We start from the raw sequence: 16259 nt of genomic DNA on the forward strand, positions 1-16259 counted from the left end.
GGGTGGACAAAAATAGTGTCTGCTCTGATTGTTATTTACTAATATATGAGCTCAGGAAATATTCCCAGTCCATACAGTAAAATGACAACGCCCCTTGCCTCTGGGGCCTACAAAATGAATTCAATAAATTCTACCATCTTGCAGAGTCAGCAAACTCCATACAAACCATGAAGTATCTAGGACTCTTGGCTTCCTTCCTGAAGCAAAGATGCATAGCTCACTCTTCACTAATGCTGTGAGTTGCCCTCTGTCCCGAGAGCTGCAAGAAGGAAAAGCTACAGCCCCCCCCCCCCCCCCTGCCCCCCCCCACCCCCCCGAGTTCTGGGTTCCCTGCAGGAGCTGTGAGGGCTGGTCTGGGAGGAAAGAGCTTAAAGTGCAGCCTTACGATGAGGCTCCGGGCTGGCCTGACGCCAGACCCAGAGGAGAACAAAGCCGCTCGCTCGCCTGCTCGCTCGGGCCTCTTGTGCCTTCCCTGAACCCCAAGCGTTCACGCAGATCGTGACTACCCAGATAGGGCCTTAATAACAGGACTTCACAAAGCACCCGCGTGCTGAAGAAAACGAGAGTCCTGGTCCCCCCGCTGGGTGGCGCGGGACCTCGGTTTCTTTATCCATGCAAGAGGGCTTGTGAGAATTAGGGGAAAGAGCACGTGCAATAGAACTTCCTCAGCGGCAAGAAGTTGAAGCTTCAATAGCTGTCATTATGATTATGCGCTCCACCTTGGTGCGCTCCTTGAGGGCTGGGCTCCGCGACCCCAAGTTTCCCCAAGTTCTCCAGAGACAATTAATAAAACTAATGTGGCGGGGACCAATCCCTGGGCGCTCGTCGCCTCCGCTAGCTGGAGTTGAAGTCCGTTTGCACACTGGCAGACACCTGGACGCCAAAACCACTCCCGGGCAGGAGCGCAGAGGTGAAAGCGCCCATGCGAGGTGGGAATACAGCTGTCTCCGGGAATTGGGTCGGGACACAGAGCCCCAGGGTCCCGGGCCCTGGGGTCCGCTGTCGGGAAGTAATGGCCCCTCGTTCTCTTTGTCCTTGCCCCACTGTAAGGGAAGGAAGGACCTGGTGGCGGGCTCCGCAGACCACCCCGCTCCCGCCCGCGGCCGGAGCCCACCCCGCGCAGCCCCGGCCCGGCCCTACCTGTCCCGCAGGTGGCCGCAGCGCAGCCCCAAGGCCGTGCACTCCGCCGCGCTCACCGGCACCCCTTTGCACGACTTGACCGGGTAGATCCAGAGCTGCGCCACGGTGCCCACCTGCTGCAGCCGCCGGCGCCGCCTGGAGCGCGCGCGGCGCCAGGCCACCGTCCCCAGCGCTACGGCGGCCAGTCCCAGCGCGGCCGCCCCGAGCCAGGCGGGCCGGGACGGCGCGGGGAGGCGCGGCGCGGGGAGGCCGAGGCTGCCCAGAGCCGACGAGCCGGCGGCGCCCATGGCCGAGCGGGCGGGGGGGGGGCGGCGCCGGCGGCAGCTCCCGCGGGGCCTTCCACTGACGCCCGGCCGTCCCCGGGCGGGAGCGCGGCGGCCGCTGGGGCTGCGGGGGAGGTGCGGCCCTTGGCCGGGAGCCCAAAGGGCAGGCCGCTCCCAGTACCGCGGCCCCTTCCTGAGCGGTGGCCCCCGGGCGCCGGCGGTGGGAGGTGGTGGCTCCGCTTCGGCCGGGTCCTCGCCGCACAGCCTCCTCCGCCTTCCGCGGCCTGCGGCTGCAAGGCCGTGCGCCCTCCGTCACGAGCGCTACAGGCGACCACTTTCTTTACGAATTTGTGGGGGTTTATTAAACCTAAAGTGGTCACAGATACCAAACTTGCAGGACTAAAGCGTGATTTCTAAATTCGAAATCCGGCGGCCGGGAGATCCCTGCCTTGGGGATAACGGGGCGCCGGTGGGCACAACGCGGCCGGCACGGAGCGTCCCGCTGCCCTCTGCCACCCTCCCCGCCGGCCACGCGGGAACGAGGGAGCTCGCGGGAGTGCGAATCAGCGCGGACGGATGCCGCCGGGCGCCCAGGGCCCGCGAACCGAGGCTGGCGAGGAGCTGGCGGTTGCCCGGGGCTCTCCCAGCGCAGGTCACAGCAGCACCGGGCGGCGGAAAGCGCCCTCTACAGGGCTTAGGGGACGGTGCGCCCCTGGCAGCATTCCCGGGGTCGTAGTTTGGAAGGTTGGTACTGGCCTAAGATCCTGAGGTTTTTTCAGGGCAGAAGGGAATGTCCACCAACGCCGCAGGCACTTTCAAATCAGGTCATGTTTCAAACAACAAGGTCAGCCATCAGGATCAGGGTGCTTTAAGAGTCTTAGGCTCCTGGGCGCCTGGGTGGCTCAGTTGGTTAAGCGACTGCCTTCGGCGCAGGTCATGATCCTGGAGTACCGGGATCGAGTTCCGCATCCGGCTCCCTGCTCAGCTGGGGGTCTGCTTCTCCCTCTGACCCTCCTCCCTCTCATGCTCTCTGTCTCTCATTCTCTTTCTCTCAAATAAATAAAATCTTTAAAAAAAAAAAAAGAGTCTTAGGCTCCTGTTTGATGTACCAGACTGTTAAAGAAAAAATTATTCTGACACTTGTTAAAACCTAAGGAAGACTTCTTTTGAGACTATTGCTCATCTAAGATCAGGAACAAGACAAGGATGTCCACTTTTCTCACTTTATTCAACAGAGTACTGGAAGTCCTAGCAGAGCAATTAGGAAAGAAATAAAAGGCATCCAAATCAGAAAGGAAGAAGGAAATCTGTGTTGCAGATAACATGATCCTATATATAGAAAACCTAAAAGACACCACCAAAAACTATTAGAACAACTGAATTCAGTAAAAAACAATATACAAAAATCAGTTGCATTTCTATACATAACAACAAGCCATCAGAAAGAGAAATTAATAAAAGTAATACCATTTATATCAAAAAGAATAAAATATCTAGGAATAAGTTTAACCAAGGAGGTGAAGGATCAGTACACTGAAAATTATAAAACATTAATCAAAGGAATTAAAGAAGACAGAAATAAAAGCAAAATTGTTCAGTGCTCATGGATTGGAAGAATTAATTTTGTTAAAATATCCATAAAACACAAAGCAAGCTACAGAGCCAATGAAATTTCTATCAAAATTCCAATGGCATTTTTCAAAGAAATAGGAAAAAAAAACAATCTTAGGGTGCTGGCCGGCTCAGTCGGTGGAACGAGTGACTCTTGATCTTGGGGTTGTGAGTTCAAGCCCATGTTGGGTGTGGAGATCACTTAAAAACGAAATCTTTAAAAAAAAAAAAGAGGGGTGCCTGGGTGGCTCAGTGGGTTAGGCGTCTGCCTTCAGCTGGGGTCATGATCCCAGGGTACTGGGATCGGGCCCCTTGTCGGGCTCCCTGCTCAGTGGGGAGCCTCCTTCTCCCTCTCCTGCTCCCCCCGCTTGTGCATGCTGTCTTTCTGTCAAATAAACAAATAAAATCTTTAAAAAAAAGAAAAAGAAAAAAAAATCCTAAAATTTGTAGCCAAAGTAATCTTGAGAAAAAAGAACAAAGCTGAAGGCATCATATTTCCTGTTTTCAAACTATATTACAAAAGCTATAGTGATCAAAACAATATAGTATCAGCATAAAAACAGACACATGGATCAATGGAACAGAATAGAGAGAAGAAATAAACCCATGCATATATGGTCAATTAATTTATGACAAAGGAGCCAAGAATATACAAAGGGGAAAGGATGGTCTCTTCAATAAACGGCAGGGGCCAAACTGTTACATGAAAAAGAATGAAACTGGACCTCTATCTTACACCATACAGAAAAGTCAGCTCAGGGTGCCTGGGTGGCTCAGGCAGTTAAGCGTCTGCCTTCAGCTCAGGTTATGATCCCAGGGTCCTGGAATCGATTCCCGCATCAGGCTCCCTGCTCGGAGAGGAGCCTGCTTCTCCCTTTGCCTGCTGCCCCCCCTGCTTGTGCGTGCTCTCTCTCTCTCTGACAAATAAATAAAATCTTTAAAAATAAATAACAATAAAAATAAAAATGAGCAGCAGAACTAAGCCAACATTTTTCCATAGAAGACAAGAGGTATGTGAAAAGGTGCTCACCATCAATCATCAGGGAAATGCTACCACCTTACATGTGTTAGAATGGCTATTATCAAGAAGAGATAACAAGTGTTGGGGAGGATGTGCAGAAAAGGGAACCCTTGTGCACTGTTGGTAGGAATATAAATTGGTGCAGCCACTAATGGAAAACAGTATGAAGTTTCCTCAAAAATTTAAAAACAGAACTGCCATAGGATCTAGCAATTCCACTTCTGGGTATTTATCCAAAGAAAGAGAAAACACTCATTTGAAAAGATTTATGCACCCCCATGTTCATTGCAGCATTATTTCCAATAGCCAAGACATGGAAACAACCTAAGTGTCCACTGGACAGATGAACAGATAAAGAAAATGTGGTGTGTACCTATAATGGAATATTATTCAGTCTTATTTAAAAAAAATGAAATCCTGCCCTTCAGGACAAAGTGGATAGACCTTGAGGGCATTATGCTAAGTGAAATAAATCAGATAGAGAAAGACAAATACCATATGATCTCATTTATATGTGGAATCTAAAACAAAAACAAAAATAAAAACAACTCATAGATACAGAGAAGAGACTGGTGGTTGCCAAGGGCAGGGGGTAGGCGGTGGGCAAAATAAATGAAGGTGGTCAAAAGGCCCAAATTTCCAGTTGTAAGAGAAATAGGTTCTGGGGACGTAATGTACAGCATGTTGATTATAGTTAACAATGCTGTGTTTGTGGGGACGCCTGGGTGGCTCAGCCTCTGCCTTCAGCTCAGGTCAAGATCCAGGGTCCTGGGATCAAGTCCCACATTGGGCTCCTTGCTTGGTGGGGAGCCTGCTTCTCCCTCTGCCTGCCATTCCCCCTGCTTGTGCGCTCTCTATCTCTCTCTCTCTCTGACAAATCAATAAATAAAATCTTAAAAAAACAAAACAATGCTGTGTTGTGAATTTAAAAGTTGCTAAGAGGGCGCCTGGGTGGCTCAGTTGGTTAAGCAACTGCCTTCGGCTCAGGTCATGATCCTGGAGTCCCGGGATCAAGTCCCACATCGGGCTCCCTGCTCAGCGGGGGGTCTGCTTCTCCCTCTGACCCTCCCCCCTCTCATGCTCTCTGTATCTCATTCTCTCTCTCAAATAAATAAATAAAATCTTTAAAAAAAATAAAATAAAATAAAATAAAATAAAAGTTGCTAAGAGATTTCATCTTAAAAGTTCTCATCCCAAGAAAAAAATTACAACTGTGTAAGGTAATGGACATTAACTAGACTTACTGTGATCATTTCATAATATACACATACACCAAATCATTACATTATATACCTTAAATGAATACAATGTTATAGGTCAATAAAAAAAATAAGACATTTGCAATAGAGATATTACAATAGGGCTCAACTCTGAACACAGCAAAGGTAAGTGGGCATTTGTAGCCAAGATGCAGAGAGACAGGGTCAGTGGATGGAAGATTACTTCAGGGAAAACATCAAGGGTAGGAGGACTCTTGTTAAACTGACTTAACAGGATTCTTGCTGAAGGGAGGCCGAGGTCTTACACGTCGAAGGTGGCGATGAGGAACTCAATTCTATAATACGAGTGATCAGATAGCCAAGGTGAGGACGCTCTCAAACTGATTTAGCAGGGTTCTTGCTAAACTGAGCTAGGCAAGCCTAGCAAGGCCAGAGTCATGGTTGCGGCCTGGCGGAGAGGAAGCTTCAGAGGAGCCAACTAGTTTGGTCAAGGAGAGAGACAGCCTAGAACAGTACAATTCAAGACCCCACCAGAACTGTCCACACAATTGGAGAATGTCTTAAATCAGTAAAGGGAAAGTCTCCAAAGCAGAGCAATTCTTTTTTCGCCAGCTGAAACGCACATCGGGGCCCCTTAGTGCTCAGGGAAGATCTGTCTGAACATTGTTCTTCACCATAGATATTTAGGCCTACACGGATTATATCTGTCCTATTCTCTCGTTCAACCCCAGGTCCCCCTTTCCCTGCCCTACTCCTGTGAAAGCCCGGAACTGTGTTCAGAGTACAGGGGTCAAAGTTACTTCCACTATTATGGTACACCAGTGACTGCCTCTTCCAGGAATGAGCTGGAGGGAGAAGGGGCTTGGGTAAATCTAGCTTTCCACAGAGAAATGTTGATGGATGGTGATGTGCGCCACGAGAATAGAGCGGAGAGCACACACCTGAGCAGGACACAGGACTCGAGCTCCATATTCTCCATGTTCTCCACAGAAAACCAGCTCATGGGCACTCAATTTTGTGTATTTCTGATTATCTCCTTCTCTAATTTCTCTTCAGAAATTTAGTTTACTTTTTATTTATTCATTTAAGTCATCTCAACACCCAAAGTGGGACTTGAACTCGAGATCCCAAGATCAAGAGTCGCATGCTCTTCTGACTGAGCCAGCCAGGTGCTGCTGTCTTCAGAAATTTTAAAAGGAAAAAATCTGCTTCTCTATTTCAATGGCTGACTTTAAAGTCTCCTTGACAATCTCCTCACGGTCACTGGCCATCCTGCCTCAGTGGGCCTTCTGTGTAGTTCCTGATGCCCCCCATCCCCCACCCACCACGGGAGGTAATGTTTGCGGAGTCCACTCCTATCTCTGGAGGGAAACCCTCCGCTAGATTACTAGAAAAGAGTAAAGAAAAATGAATACCAGCGACCAAAGTTCTAATATAAAATGAGAGAAGCCCTGACGCAGACTCATAAATACCAAAGAAAAAGTACAACTGAGATTCACATTTATTAATATGAAAGAAACCACAAAATTATAAGTGGGTTAATTCATCCACATATTTCTTCAGCAAGGATTTGTTTAGTCATACCAAAATAGTTCATTTCCCTTCGTTACAAAAAAAATTATTTGCACCTAAAAAAAACGTGCTCATTCTTTCCTCCCCCTCCCTCCTGCTCTCAAAATTCCATTCTTTTTAAAATCCCATCTTTTCTTCATCATACTTGGAATTCCAGGCGATGTATCTGGCAGTTACACACAGATTACTTCCATATGGCTTCAGGGAGGCTTAATCGAATATAAAAACAAGATCTATAAAATAACTTCCATACTCACGTACAACCTGATTCCAAAACCCATGAGCAAAAAGTTGACAGGATTCAACAGCCATGTAAAGACCAAGAACAGGAATTTGTGTTAACATGTAAAAGGCACATCAAAAAACAGTGATCTCATTTCCTATTCCTCCCAAAAGACGAATGATAGGTAATAAAATGTCAACACTTAGAAAAAGTTTTATAGCTTTTTAACTCATTCTTTAAGCTTTCTTTACTCATCAATATTAACATCAGGGATTGAGAAGTGTAATTGCTATAGTAACATTCAGAACAATTTCATAGACAGTTTTACTTATTTCAAAAGTCCTCAATACCTAAAATCTATTTATCTTCTTATTTCTGAATTGCCTCTAATACTTTTCCTGCATTAACTGCGGAGCATGCGTAACTTCAAAAAGTTAAAACTGGAGATTCATTTCCAGGGTGAAGATGGCCACAGGCTGGTTAGCAAGGATGCGCTGAGGTGGTGGCGTTGCTGCTGTGGGAAAAATCCTAAAGAAAGCCTCCTGGATGCTGGAACCTGAATAAATGACAAGGACCTCTGATTATCTGGTTATTTCTCCTACAGGTCATAAATAGCTCAAACACTCACAAAACAGTCCCTCGATGAGGTTAAAATGCAGGAAACATAAACTATGTCCTGTGCCAAATTACCTCCATGGGAAAAAGCAGCCTGTTAAGACTGAGAGGCCCACCCAGGTCTGGGCAAGAGCCCAGAGCCAGGATCTCCCCCACGTGGCACGAGAGGGTGCACAGGGGAGGAGCGCTTTTGAAAACCACTGGTCAGGATGCTATAATATATGCCTGTATCCTGCGAGTCAATAATTCCACTTTAGCAATCTAGTTTCAGAAAATCACTCAATTGTAAAATGGCCCTGGGGGCACCTGGGTGGCTCAGTTGGTTAAACGTCTAACTTCAGCTGGGGTTGTGATCTTGGGGTCCCGGGATCGAGCCCCACAAAATGCTCCCCACTTGGCAGGGAGTCAGCTTGTTCCTTTCCCTCTGCCCCTCCCCCCGCTTGTGCACTCTCTCTCAAATGAATAAATAAAATCTTTTTAAAAAATAATAAAATAAAATGATTCTGCACACAAAGATATACACTGTATTATTTTTTTTAAGATTTTATTTATTCATTTGAGAGAGAGAGAATGAGAGAGAAAGAACACATGAGAGGGGATAGGGTCAGAGGGCGAAGCAGACTCCCTGCCGAGCAGGCAGCCCGATGCGGGACTCGATCCAGGGACTCCAGGATCATGACCTGAGCCGAAGGCAGTCGCTTAACCAACTGAGCCACCCAGGCGCCCCTCACTGTATTATTATTTACAACAAAATTGGATATATTCCAAGTGTCAAATACTATAAAATGGTGTTTAGAACACGGTGTATATTTCTACATGTAATGTTATGAAGCCATCAGAAATGACCTTTGAAAAGACTGGAGGTCTACGAAAGTATATATGATACATACTTCTGCATATATTTACCATATGATACATGGATGATATGTATCTATACATATCATATGATGTACAACATATATCTGTAAATAGTATATATGATTATATATATGTCTATGTTATCTATATCATACAGATCATGGCTACATTAAGCAAACAAAAAACCCAAGCAGAATAAAATTTTTAAACAGTGACAATGGGTGATTTCTTTCCCCAACGTGGCTGGTATTTTCTAAATTCACCGTGAGGAACATGTATTGCTTCTACAATGGAACAGATGAACTTTTACATAATTGAACTTTAAATGAATAAGTAACCCCATGCAAATATTAACCGCTACCTTTGCTTTAACCAACCTGTCATATAAAGAATCCAGAACGCAGAAACCAGACTAGGCTCACCAAGTAGATGAGTAACATTACCGTGATTTTTAAAGCCCAGCAGCAACGCCCACCAGAGAGGAAAGTTCTCCATGCTTCTAGGGCGTGGACAGCAGGACAAGCGCCCTGGGTTGTGTGGGGGACCGCTGGATAATAAGGCTGAAAAGTTGCTCAGGGCCCAGTAGCCAACATCATCTCGGCCATGTGCACGATCTGGGCACTCCCACATCCCTCGCCATGCCCACAGCTTGCACCTTGCTTAAGACACATGTTGCCACCCCCGCCTGGCCTTTCACGTCCCCTCCCAGCTCCAGTCCATCCCACGCATGTGTTAAAGAGCAAAATTTAACTGAGTAAGTTGAAAGATCTAATTGACTTTATTAAACGATTCATGAATTGCACAGCATCCCATCTAGCAAGGAGAGGGGAGCTCCACTGACCTAAACAAAAGAAAGGTTTTTAAAGGCAGAGAAAAGACATAAAAAGAAGAATGGACTTTGTTAGCAAGGAATGCACTGTTTAGGCAAGGTTGCCCTCCTCTGGAGAGAACGGTCTACCAGTCAATTTCCTAGTTTTGACCAGGAAGTTCCATGTTGCCTGGTTAAAGCTTACATCCCTGGGGAATTGAAACTGCAGTTAGGTTAGATATTAAGTCTTGGTTTACTCACTTGAAGCCTTAACTTACTTAACTTAGTGAGGCCATTTTAGGGCTGTAGTTTTCTGGTTAACAATTCCCCCCTTTTGATCAGACTCTCAGCTGAACTGAGAGTTGTGCTCAAAATTTAAGGCATTAGCGTCACGCTCAGCTTGGCTCTGTGGTGCTTGAAGCTCCTGTTGATCCTCTGTGTGGCATTCACAGATCATGGTGTTTTTGCTTTATCTCTGTGAAATTCATGGGTTACGACAAGGTCTGCATTCCTTAAGTCTGTTGTTCTCTGTTCCTTTTCTGCCATTGTAGTCTTAAGGAGATCATGTGCTTGGTGGTTAGTGGTTGTGATCAGACATTTAAAATTTTTGAAAGGATACAGGGGCACCTGGGTGGCTCAGTCAGTTAAGCGTCTGCCTTTGGCTCAGTCATGATGCCAGGGTCCCAGGGATGGAGCCCCGCATCAGGATCCCTGCTCAGTGGGGAGTCTGCTTCTCCCTCTCCCCCTGCTCCTCCCCCCACTCGTGCATGCACTCTCTCTCACTCCCACTGTCTCTCAAATAAAAATCTAAAAAAAAAGAAAAAGAAAAAGGTTTTGAGAGGATACAATGTACCAGGAAGATTATTATAATCACTATAAGCAGGATAATCCCTGATGTTTAGAGTTCACTTAGAAGCCTTGGTGCCCAAGACCCAAACCAATCAAAATCAGATCAAAGACAGACCCCACTGAAGGGGTCATCCTTTAAGCCAAGTGGCTTGCTCAATGATCTCAGGTAAGTGAGTTTTAGTTTCCCCAGAAGTGTCAATCCAGGTACAGCAGGTGGTGTTGGCCACAGCAAGATACCTCCTTGCTCAGCTCAAAGATAATCAAGAGCTGTCCCATTATTATCAAAACTACTTTGGCAGAGAGTCTAAGGATCTTTGTTGGGTAGCCATTGCTTTAGCAGCAGATTCTGTAATAATTTTAAGAATTAAGAAATCAGTCCCATTTTTTTGAGAGAGAGAGAAAGTGTGTTCACATGGTGTGTGAACCGGGGGGGGGGGGGGGGGGGAGGGGAAGAGGGAGAGAATCTTAAGCAAGTTCCATCCTCAACGCGGAGCTGGATGTAGGGCTCAATCTTACAACCCTGAGATCATGACCCGAGCTGAAATCAAGAGTCGGATGCTTAACTGACTGAGCCACCCAGGAACCCCGAAAATTAGCCTCATTTACATTTATTCCTAACTAGGGAAACAGGGACCTGTCAAAAGGAGTGAATCCTGAACTGAAACCCCACTGGTAGGTCCCTTTTAACTCAACAATGTAAATGTAGCCTTAGCAACGGCCTGGGAGACAGAATGAGTGTATTATCTTTCCAAGCTAAGGCCAGAATAAAGGAAAGGAAAAGAAGAAGGGTTTTATGTTCAAGTATGAAGTCTTGATCTTGGTCGTGGGTGGAAGCAGTCTACTGCAATGTCAGCGATTTCTCTTCCTCCTCAATTTAATTTCTAGGTCTTCAGGGTCTATATAGGACCAGGTGTCACGTAGAGCCTTCTTCTGCTTTGTGATGTGTACCCAGGACTTAACACCTTCTAGATTTGCAGCAGGGTCTGCGGTCAGACGCACCAGGAAATGTCTCTTTTTAATGGAGCTAGAAGGGCTGTCTTCCTCTGATGACTTCCAGAATACCTAGTCACCAGGCTCTAAAGTATGACTGACAGGATCCTTTGAACTGGCATCTAGGAATCTTCTTCAACCTCATGATGATCAGAAGAAGGTTGCTTCATCCTATGCTGCTAGAATTCTAAAAATTTTGCAAGGTTATTGTTAAGGCTCCTATAATCTGTCTAGTGACACGGGTGCTTCGATCCCTGGAAATAATGGAAAGTAGACCCCAAGTGGGAAACACACTTTTTAACAGTTTCTTTGCTACTATGGGGACATCAGCTTTGCAGTAGGGAAAGGCTTCAGTCCATCCAGAAAATAGGCAAACAATAACAAGAACATGTTAATAACCCCTACTAACTGGCCGTTGAATGAAGTCCAGGTGCAGGCATTCGAAGGGTCTAGAGAGAGGGAGGTCTAAGGCCTCTGGGAATAAAAAGTTCTATTTTATTTCATTTTGTTTCAGGATTATGGACCTGACAGGTCAGGCATCCCTGGTAGACTGTTTTGCAATTTTATAAATGTCTCTCCACCAATGTCTGTTCGTAACTTGAGTGAGTCATCTTAAATGTACTGTGGTGGGTGAAAGAATGCAAAACCTGAAAAATGGGGTTTGCCAGGGAGCCAGGGAGAACCAAGTGGCCTTCTTGGGGTTCCTATAACCCCGACTGTTCACTTCATTTACAGGCATTGTTTGCCCACCTGCATTTTTGTAAGTAAGGAGCAGACTGTGGCCACGTTGTAAGGATATCCGTGTGGCAAAAGCCTGGCAATGAGCAGCCTTCCTTTTTTTTCCTCAGAAGAAGAATGGACTTAATCCACTTGCCACAATTTTACAATGCAACATGAAGAAGGTTTAGTATTACCTCTTTTTTTCTTTTTTTAAAGATTTTATTTATTTATTTGACAGAGAGAGACACAGCAGGAGAGGGAACACAAGCAGGGGGAGTGGGAGAGGGAGAAGCAGGCCTCTCGCCGAGCAGGGAGCCTGACACAGGGCTCCATCCCAGGACCCTGGGATCATGACCTGAGCCAAAGGCAGAAGCTTAACGACTGAGCCAACCAGGCGCCCCTTAGTATTACCTCTTATTTGACAATGCTTCTCATGTAATTTGATATATCAAATAAGCCTAATGAGTTGAGCAAATCTTTTAGAATGTTCCAGGTCAAAAAGACTTTTAAGCAGACCAAAAGCCCAAATTCTAATTTTGCACCAGCTTACTTTTGATATTAAAACTTATTTTTAGGGGCACCTGGGTGGCTCGGTCAGTTGAGTGTCTGCCTTCGGCTCGGGTCGTGATCCCGGGGTCTGGGATTCAAGCCCTGCATAGGGCTCCTGCTCAGAGGGGAGTCTGCTTCTCCCCCCCCTCCCTGCTTGTGCTCTCTCTCTCTAGCTCTTACTCTCTCAAATAAATAAAATCTTTAAAAAAAAAACCTTATTTTAAAATCTATTCATCTTAATCTTAGCCAGCTTGACCACATATTAAAATTCCTTTTCTAAAAAAAAAAAAAAAAAATTCCTTTTCAAGGATTCCTTTTCTACAAACCTTCTACAATTTTATTTTATTTTTTTAAAGATTTTATTTCTTACTTGAGAGAGAGAGCAAGCAAAAGAGAGAGCACAAGCGGGGAGGAGGTACAGATGGAGAGAGAGAATCAGACTCCCCACTGAGCAGGGAGCCCGATGTGGGGCTCAATCCCAGAACCCCGGCATCATGACCTGAGCAGAATGCAGACGCTTAACCCACCGAGCCACCAGGGTGCCCTAAACCAACAAACTTAAATTAGTTTTAATACCGAACATTTTCTCAGATTTCATGAAGCTGGAAAACATTTCGGTTAGTTTCTATCTTTTTCAGAGTTCTAGAATGTCCAAGCTTTACAAATGCTTGTCTTCCAACCAACTAAATAGAGCTCTTTTGCTGTGAATTGTGTAAGACTGTTGAATCACAGATCTGTACCTCTGAAACAAATACATTATATGCTAAAAAGAAGAAGAAGAAGAAGAAGAAGGAGAAGAAGATAGCAGGAGGGGAAGAATGAAGGGGGGAAATCGGAGGGGGAGATGAACCATGAGAGATGATGGACTCTGAAAAACAAACTGAGGGTTTTAGAGGGGAGGGGGGTGGGAGGATGGGTTAGCCTGGTGATGGGTATTAAAGAGGGCACGTTCTGCATGGAGCACTGGGTGTTATACGCAAACAATGAATCATGGAACACTACACCAAAAACTAATGATGTAATGTATGGTGATTAACATAACATAGTAATAGTAAAAAATAAAATAAAATAAATAGAGCTCTTTCACAAATTACTTTTAGCAATACCATCCAGAGGTAGAAAAATGCCTCACATTTATAACAAACACATAAACACACAGATATAAAAACCTTACAATATTGCTGGGGAAGATTTTTAAGACTTGAATCTGTCTCTGGAATTAAGGAGTCTTGCTGGAGCACCCTTACAAGTAGTTCTTTTTTCAAAAAGGCCTCTTTTCCTTTTTCTTCTTTTCCCTTAGTCTCAGATATCTGATTGTGAACTATATTTAAATTTCAAAGACAAATGATAAGATGTATAACTAAGGGACACAGAAGGAATGGAAGTTCCTCCAAGAAGGACTTTTATTTCCTAAGGCAAATAATTTTCAAGCCTTTTGAGACAGATAAGGGAAGTTTGGGGATTGGAAAAGGAATGGGGTGAATTTTTAATTGCCTCTAGAGCTGACTTTTGTTTTGCAAAAGATCTGTCAGATAAGGACAGTTGTTCCTAATTCTTTAAAGAATTTGGATTGTAACTTAAATGACATTATGGGTTGATCCACCCATCCAACTGCATTATCCTCAATTTGCTTCTTTCCCTCCTGGTATATAGTTCAAATTTTAAATATTTCTTTTTTTTTTTTTTTAAGATTTTATTTATTTATTTTATTTTAGAGAGAGAAAGCATGAGCGGGGGCGGGAGGGTGGTGTGGAGAAGCAGAGGGAGACAGAATCTCAAGCCGACTCCGCGTTCACCGCAGAGCCTGATCCCAGGACCCTGAGATCATGACCTGAGCCAAAATCAACAGTTGGACACTCAACCAACTGAGCCACCCAGGCGCCCCAGATTGTAAATGTTTTTGGCAGTATTGAATAACCTCCGCTTGGGTATAAAACAGGTCCTCAAAGAGGGTGCAAAAGCTATTAAGTTCCCCAAAGCTGGAGTCACTCCCAAAGACAGACAAAAGAAAGAACCAACAACCTACAAGTCCCAAACAGGCAGAAAGCCAAGCCCAGTTACGCAAAACGAGACAAGCAGAGAGGCAATAGCTCGGGAGAGGAAAGATCCATAAACAATGCGTTTGGATTTGGAAAGGAAGGGACAACCTGAACTTTTAGTTTTCTCTCTCAACTGGGCACTACGGGCAGAGATTCACAAGAGCTGATTCTCGTAAGAATGTTTACCCTTTGCTGGCTTCCGTGTAGTTTTCCTAGGAGCCCCTCTACAATGACAACAATAAAAATCACAGCTAATATTTATTGAGCATTTTCTGTGTTCGTTGTAGAGGCTGTTCTTAGGCAGCAGGCTTGAGCTATGGAAGCTTGAGCATGACAAAAGGGTCCCAGTGACCAGAAAACTGAATGCAGACAGGCTCATTAACCCACAGGCCCCACCTAACCAATGGGCTACTTACAACCAGGCACAGTTCCTAATATTACCAAAAATGGGAAAATTCCCAATGTCCCCATACCTCCTCACTCTGCCCTATAACTATAGTCCCTCGCCACCGCCTCCTAGCCTTCTGTCTCTCTTTTCTGTCCTGCCTTACAGCTCCCCTGCGGTGTATTCAATAAACTCCCTCCTTTGCTCCGCCCTGGGTGAATTCTTTCACTGCCCATGGTTCCCACCCCCACCCAATCTGGACTCCTCACATTTCTGTTGCAATGCTGCAACTTTATATAAATTAATCCTCAAAATAACTGTGATGATTGTTTGGTTGAGTACTGCCGTATTCCAACACTTTGCAGATAAGGGTAGTAAGGCTAAGAGGTTAAATAATTCAACCAAGTTAGGAAAAGGAGCTGCTAGATTATGAACCCAAGTCTATCTGATGCTGGATCTAGACAGTCTGGACCAGTATTCCATGTTGTCCTCAAAGCTGGTCAAGCGGAAAGGTGAGAAGGTCAGGCCAGGATCAGAAAGAACAACGGTCAAGAGTTACGGACATAAGGTGACTTTCAGAACTGGGGTTATAGATTTTATGAAAAGAGTTGTTTAATAAACCTCAATTCGAAGTCTTCCAAATGATTTTATTTCTATAATTTGGGGGTTGGGCATTATGTTCCAGGCGTCAGGGTTGTCTCTGGCCTGATGAAATCAAGGTGAGAGCATTATTTTCTACCTTATGATTCAGAATCCAGGCACCTTGATACACTAATATTTCTTAAACTTTAAATCATATTTTAAAAATAAATTTTATAAAAAGTATTTAATGTTTTTCTCAAGTTGATTTTGAATAATTTAAACATTTCCCCTCACTTTTCTATCACAGACAGAAAAAATCAATATAGAACTCTTGGGACCTGCTCACCTTCAGTTCCTTATTTCTTAATGAACTGAGAACATCTACCTGTCTTTTGCTGGGGCTCCTGCAGCAGCCTTTTATAACTGAATGGGAAGTGGGAGAGGAAGCCTAGGTGAAATAAATCAGATTGTGGAGGGAAGAAAAATAAAAGGCATTTTCCAACTCCAAAGAGCAGAACACAAACTGCTCATCCTCCGAAGAGTTAAAGCAGCAAAACGTAAAAACATCTCAACGCAAGAAGACGCGGCAGTGGTCTTGAAGCAATGCATTCCAGCAGCAAAGCCGGCCCTTCGCCGAACCACGTACCACATCACTGAACCAGCCGATACACTGGGTCACCAACTTTCAGGCTGCCCATCTTCTCCACTGAATAATAGATCCCAAAAAGTGGGGACGACTTGTATATTGCCTCCTCGGAAGGATCACACAGGCGGTAGCTGAAAGAAGCAAAAATTCATAATCAGGCACAAAAGG

General features: G+C 45.1%; 2 protein-coding genes across 2 annotated transcripts in view; both read right to left on the bottom strand.

Annotated features, from left to right (window-relative positions):
- MTARC1 (mitochondrial amidoxime reducing component 1) overlaps window positions 1–1427 on the bottom strand; it is a 30429-nt gene extending 29002 nt beyond the window's left edge. Inside the window, exon 1 of the mRNA XM_032422235.1 lies at window positions 1141–1427. Within this exon, the coding sequence (XP_032278126.1) occupies window positions 1141–1427 (287 nt within the window). The remainder of the gene's footprint in view (window positions 1–1140) is intronic.
- Window positions 1428–6749: 5322 nt separating this feature from the next.
- Window positions 6750–16259, bottom strand: part of MTARC2 (mitochondrial amidoxime reducing component 2) — a 31881-nt gene continuing 22371 nt past the window's right edge. Inside the window, exons 7-8 of the mRNA XM_032422427.1 lie at window positions 16092–16222; window positions 6750–7606 (exon numbers count right to left, since the gene is read on the bottom strand). Coding sequence (XP_032278318.1) covers window positions 16096–16222 — 127 coding nt within the window. The 3' untranslated portion in view covers window positions 6750–7606; window positions 16092–16095. The remainder of the gene's footprint in view (window positions 7607–16091; window positions 16223–16259) is intronic.

The sequence above is a fragment of the Phoca vitulina genome, unplaced genomic scaffold, assembly GCF_004348235.1.
Source record: "Phoca vitulina isolate PV1807 unplaced genomic scaffold, GSC_HSeal_1.0 scaffold26, whole genome shotgun sequence".
In the NCBI taxonomy this organism is placed as follows: domain Eukaryota; kingdom Metazoa; phylum Chordata; class Mammalia; order Carnivora; family Phocidae; genus Phoca; species Phoca vitulina.